Below are 6,000 nucleotides of genomic sequence, written 5' to 3' on the forward strand. Positions count from 1 at the left end.
CATTCTTTTCGCTCGATAGTTTTGCTTTGAAATAGCGATTATTAAGTGCGGTTTGTGAAAACTGGAATTTTAAGGTCTAAATACTTAATTACGAAGAAATCAGTTATTCCTAGGAAAATCAACCGAGGTGAAGAAAAGTAAGGGTACGCACATAGTGAAAGCAGGTTGCCAGCGTACTGGTTACCTGCTCAGGCTGGCGCCTGAAACCATAGAATACAGAAGCCTATTCGTACAGGTTTTCACTGTGAACACTTACATTATTATCCTATGTTCATTCTTGTGGCAGGTTGGAGCAGGTTGCCCGCGCGGGCAAACCTGCTTTCACTGTGTGCGTACCCTAATTCACCATAGGACTACTCATCGATGCCAATTTTCATTTTATCAAATTATTATTCTCATCCTATCATAACAATGGTTAATCTTTACTACAAAAAAAAACATATTTTGAGCTCATTTTTTCATTATAAAAATGCACCATTGTGCTCGCTATGTCTGTCCGTCTGTCTTTCTGTCTGTCTGTCTGTCCGTCCGTGACTTCACGTTTTCGTCAACGAAAAAACGCGCTCTCTGTCACTCACTGCAGTGAGTACCGAGTTATATTTTTTTCAGTTCCCTGCCTTCTCGCATCTCGATGGAAACGCGCGTCGAGTTAGATACTCTGCAAGTGCCTTCCACGTTGCTCGGAGTAGGTTAGTCATTATTGATTCGATATCTTGCGTAAGTACTGAACAAAATATTTAATAAAAATTACTTACATATATCACTTCAAAAAATGTGTGAGACATACTGTGCACAATTTCGACCGTAAATTTGAAGTTCATTTTAAAATTTTTCAGCTCAAAGATGTATCACTTATTAGCAATGCAACTGCGATTTTCATGAAAAATTACCGATAAATTGATGAACTTGAATTACTTACACTTATGTTTAATTGCCGTTTCAGGCAACGACGTCGAGAAAGATAACAGTTTACATCCCATCGGTGAGCATGAGAGCAGTCCAGACAGTCCACAGCGCAGTCCCCCCTCAGGGACCATCTCTTCGCCCAGCATCCCAACCATCTCAGCCACGGTGGAGGCGCCCCGTAGACCAGGAACTTTATTGTGTCCAACTAAACTCTACCTTGAACCCACACACTCAACTTTCGTTGAGCCAGTGACCATTAAAAGTCCAGTGTTGACAGTCGAGTGTCCGTTGGTAACTTTCGGTGATCCCTCAGTGACAGCATCAGCTGGTCATATCTCTGTGTCTGCTGAAGCCAAGTTACAAGTTGTAGAAGAAAATGAGAAAGAAATCAGCGAGATTGCTCGAGCAAATATTGATGAAAATGAACTGATTTGTGCTCCTTTCTCTTCCCCAAGACGAAAATCAGACAATGACTTAATTAGCGTAAAGGCATCGTCGGGGAAAACCAGATTTTCACTGGACTCTACATGTGATCGTAACAGTAAGGAATTAGCAGGCGCGACGCCTTGCTTGACACCCAACTACGTGTCAGGGATAGTCAGTAGCTGCAAGGCACTTCCATCCATATTGAAATCTAGTCAAGATAGTATTTCTAGTAGAAGTATTATTAAGGAACGTCGTCCCGGCTCTAGCCTTTCTATTTATTCTTCGGAATTGAAGAAGGACCAATTAGAAGAGCAGTCCCCTCAGCATGAAAGATTGCGATCAGCGTCATCGTCGCCATTACCCTCTATATCATCACCTAATAACCCAAATCATCATAAGCATCATCTTCATCATTATCCTCTACATGTTCAGCGATCAGCACAATTTAAATTAAGCAACTCTATTTCTTCTGAACTTAGAGGTAACAATCAAACAACTGGTATGACAGCCAGTGAACCAAGCGATCAAAATGTTACATCGTCGAGTAAACGAAATATTTTTTCTGATGGTAGAATTGAATCTCAGTCGTCAGACTCAACCTGCTCACTGGGTCCCACAACTGACTCAAACGTTTTTCTAAATTATAGTTCGTTTGACCTCAACAAGAAAAAAGATTCCCGCGATGGTGAATTTTCTATTGAAATGACATCAACTATTCCAAGAACTTCCTCTTCAACTTCCTACGATGACACCATCTCAGGAGTGTCAACTTCTGAACTTTCAGACGGGTACAATTTCGACACCACAGCATCATCGCCCAGATCATTAGCGACCAACTCAGTACCTGCTTCCATGGAGAGCTTGGTGGAGCGGCCTCCTCACTCTTGTATTGAAGTAAATGATAAAATCGGTGTGACGTCTTCTGCTGTTACAAGCGAGTCGTCTTCAACGGTAACATTTTCTTGACCAGCAATCCAGAAATCGTGTTTTCGTTTCTATTTTTGCAACCTCCAGACGGTTTCTTCAAAATTTCCCTTGGATTGCCTTCAGCTGTTTACCTGATTCATTTACACTTGAATTTATAAAACTGTGCGAGAATTACTTCTCACCTTTCTCTTCAACTTTGTTCTCAATAAAAATGAAACTCCGAAAATTCTGTGTTGGAACCGAAAGTAGTGTAAGGGATCTCGCACGTGAAAAACTCTAAATAGTAAACTCAGTATTTTTCTTATTTAAGATGTCTAATTTACTATTTCACCGTGTTGTTATTTTGCAAATGTTCACATTATTGCTATTATTTAATGATATATTTCTCAGTGCCTAGATTTCCGCTCCTTCTGTGTTCGCATCACAGGATTTTGAGTATTTTTTATTTCCATCTTGCCACGATATGCTGTTCCTCGAGCTTTTTATCGCTGACCGCTGCGCTTAGATTTCCATTTACAGGAAGCTTGCACTTTGCATAATTCTTACCTCTCCGAACATTATCCCGCCGCTCGTTTTCGCTGAGGTAGAAGCAAACTCCCAAAAAATGCTTGACGTGAATACATTAGAGGAAAGAAATACAGCTCGAAAACTCCGTGTATCATGCAACTTAGAATTACAAGTCAAAATTGATGCCCTGGTAACTTTTGGAAACGTGAAGTACAATAGATTCAAGTTGAAATGCGGATGATCTAGAATGCATTGAATGTATCAGCGAATGGCAAAATGAACATTTGAAGATTATGTTATGTACTTTTTTCATGGTTTCTTCTGCGTCTAACTAACAGTAAATCCAATGCGTAATATAGTTCTCAAATACTTATTGTATATTTATATTCCACGAATTTTCACATTTGCTCTCGTCACGAGATATAAATAGAGGAAAAACTCGCAAACCAGCAATCGACTTTCTGAAGTCTTTCTCGCCTTAGTATTACAGCATCTTTATGCTTAAGTAAAGAAGTACAGTGCAATTTAAAAGTTATTCAAGTTATCTTGACATAAAATAAGCAAATATTTATTTTACATTTATAGGTAAAATGATAGATTGAGAAAATAGTGTTAAGAAATCTCCACTACACATTTTTTTGAGCTCACATTATAAGAACTTTCATGGGTAAATTCGAACATATATCACATATTAATCACGGTGTTAAGTTTAAACATGCTTGAAGAAAAAACATCTGAAAAATTCTCATTATTCAAAGACACGCCTTCTTCAATTAAGTGACTTTACAAAATTCGCATGGAGCTGCAGTCAAGAGGAATTTCCGTTAATTGTTTCCTAGTTAAAACAGGATGCTCGTGTGTAGGATTTAGTTCTAAAGTCTCCGTAGAAATGAATGTATAAAAGATTCGACGAGCCGCTAACATTTGTGTCTAATTACTGATAAAAACGTTATACTTTATACTTAATTTCAATCCGTACTTTAAATGAATTTTCCCGGAATGATTGTATACACTTACTATTGTGCTATGGGTATAATTTTCTCATTTAATGCTACCCATTGAAATTTTTCATTAGAATATTTTTGATTTGTACTTATTTTCAAATCTCCATAGTTAACTGACAATTGTTTAATTTTTACCATTTGCGATTTAATGTAATTCAAGATGTAATCATTGTATATTATGTGTAAATTTCAATCTTTTATCAAAAGGAAATAAAATTCAGTTGATGTTTTCGGCACACAACGTACACATGGAATTTTGGTCTATTAACCGTGACAAAATTAAATTAAGATCGTAAAAATAAATTCAATATTAAAACTCTTTCCATGCAAATAATGAAATAATGTCTAAACAAACGATATAGGAATGTTAAACATTATTTGAAATTTATTCTCAATTTAGAACTAAAAATTTAATGTTTATAACTCCCAATTATCTTTCTGCAAGTACAAAGACAATATCGTGAATATAACTCGTAAGAATTCTGATGGACTGGATGAAATTAACTGCTGTCTTCTAGCGTGAAGATAAATTTCTGAGCTTCAGAAAATATGGTTTGAAAATGAAAATGATCGTTTGGGATACAAATTTTAGTGTTGACACCAAGCTAAAAAAATCTTACAAAATTTTTTTTAAACGTGTTATGTCGATTCATGTTGAGGCAAGGAGTCACCTAATTAAGTTGCTACTATTGTTTCTACTCCTATAATTTTTTTATATAAAATATGTAATTGTGTGGTTCAGTAATGACAGCGACACGAAAAACTTCAACCGAGAAACTTCCATTTTTTTCAAAATATCAAATCAGTGTTTCAAAAATTGTACAGATAGCTGATTCGGGGTAGTTTCGAAATTTGTTGATTGAAATGTTTTATATTTGATCTACAGATCAGAATTAAATTTTTAAAAGAATCATATCGAAAACAATCCGGGCAGGAAGTTTATGAAGACATTCGACCAAATCCAATTTGTATCGATATGGTAATGAACAATTTATTATCATCTAAGTCATGATTATTGCAATATCATCCGACCTGAGAAATTCGTTGTACGGTTCAATGTTAATGTAAATGTTATTCTGATGTTACAAATTCTATTATTAATGTAAACTGAAACCAGTAATATTATCGCCAACTGGTTTTGATATATCGTCTATGGAATTTATTAATCAAAACTTTATTAGTTCTTCATGTTATTTTTTATGACCTATCATAGCGCCTTGCTAAAACATGTTGTACATTAAAATTACTTCCGCGATGTATTATATACAAGGCCTATATACAGCGCAAAACTTTTGATGCTTCTATTAAATAATATAACTCTGTACTCACTGCAGTGAGTGACAGAGAGCGCATTTTCTCGTCGACGAAAACGTGAAGTCACGGACGGACATCACGGACGGACGGACTTGACGAGCACAATAGTGCATTTTTACCATAAATGATAAAATGCGTTAAAAAGCATCAAAAAAGCTTTTATTTCCTTCAAAGCTTTTCTTTTTTACAGTTAGATGCTTGCGGACAAGCCCCTGTACGCCGATTTTAATTTTCTTCGCAGTAAATTTCCTGCCTTGTTCATAATAAAGCCAGTCATACAGTTAGTAAAGGGATATTTATTATTACTTTAAGTGAGATCATATCGTGAAATATTTTACCTACTTAACTTCTTACCTTCTTACCTTCATTGATTTTTCTCTTGGGACAACCAGACCGGAGAACGAGGAGCGAAGATTGTTATTGGGCAAATATAGGGCAAATATAGTGCAGAAAAATCAAAAGATATACCATTTAGAAATTTGCCTTATACTAAAGCAGAGTATAAGGCAAAGAGATCTTATACTATATTTTATAAGATTTTTAAAGGATTACGTTAACTTTCCTCAACTTTCTTAACCATCAGGCATTAAAACTGACCCGCAGCTTCATTGGTTTATATTCGAAGAACGTTTTATTCTTGAGAATCAAATTGCAAAAAATGTTCATCCTAAAACATTCAAAAATTAAAGAATTTCACCAAAAACGTTAACGAAGACACCAAAAATGTTAATTTATTCCCAGGTATTTAAAATTTTTCTATTTAAAAAACGAATATTGTCTTTTTTCAAATAGATTCACAAACTAGATGATTTGCAGGGCGGTTTTTTACGGCGTTGCAATCTCTTAGAAAAACCTGCAGTGTTTGAAAATGTTTTTATAGATTTACTAGCTCATTGTTCAGGCAGTTATCGATTAT

General features: G+C 35.6%; 1 protein-coding gene across 1 annotated transcript in view; it reads left to right on the plus strand.

The window, feature by feature from the left end:
* Window positions 1-5,113, plus strand: part of LOC108679306 — an 82,440-nt gene extending 77,327 nt beyond the window's left edge. Inside the window, exons 15-16 of the mRNA XM_047880946.1 lie at window positions 610-689; window positions 944-5,113. Of these exons, the coding sequence (XP_047736902.1) occupies window positions 610-689; window positions 944-2,298 (1,435 nt within the window). The 3' untranslated portion in view covers window positions 2,299-5,113. The remainder of the gene's footprint in view (window positions 1-609; window positions 690-943) is intronic.
* Window positions 5,114-6,000: the final 887 nt, after the last annotated feature.

Source organism: Hyalella azteca, unplaced genomic scaffold, assembly GCF_000764305.2.
Source record: "Hyalella azteca isolate HAZT.00-mixed unplaced genomic scaffold, Hazt_2.0.2 contig6661, whole genome shotgun sequence".
NCBI classification, from domain to species: domain Eukaryota; kingdom Metazoa; phylum Arthropoda; class Malacostraca; order Amphipoda; family Hyalellidae; genus Hyalella; species Hyalella azteca.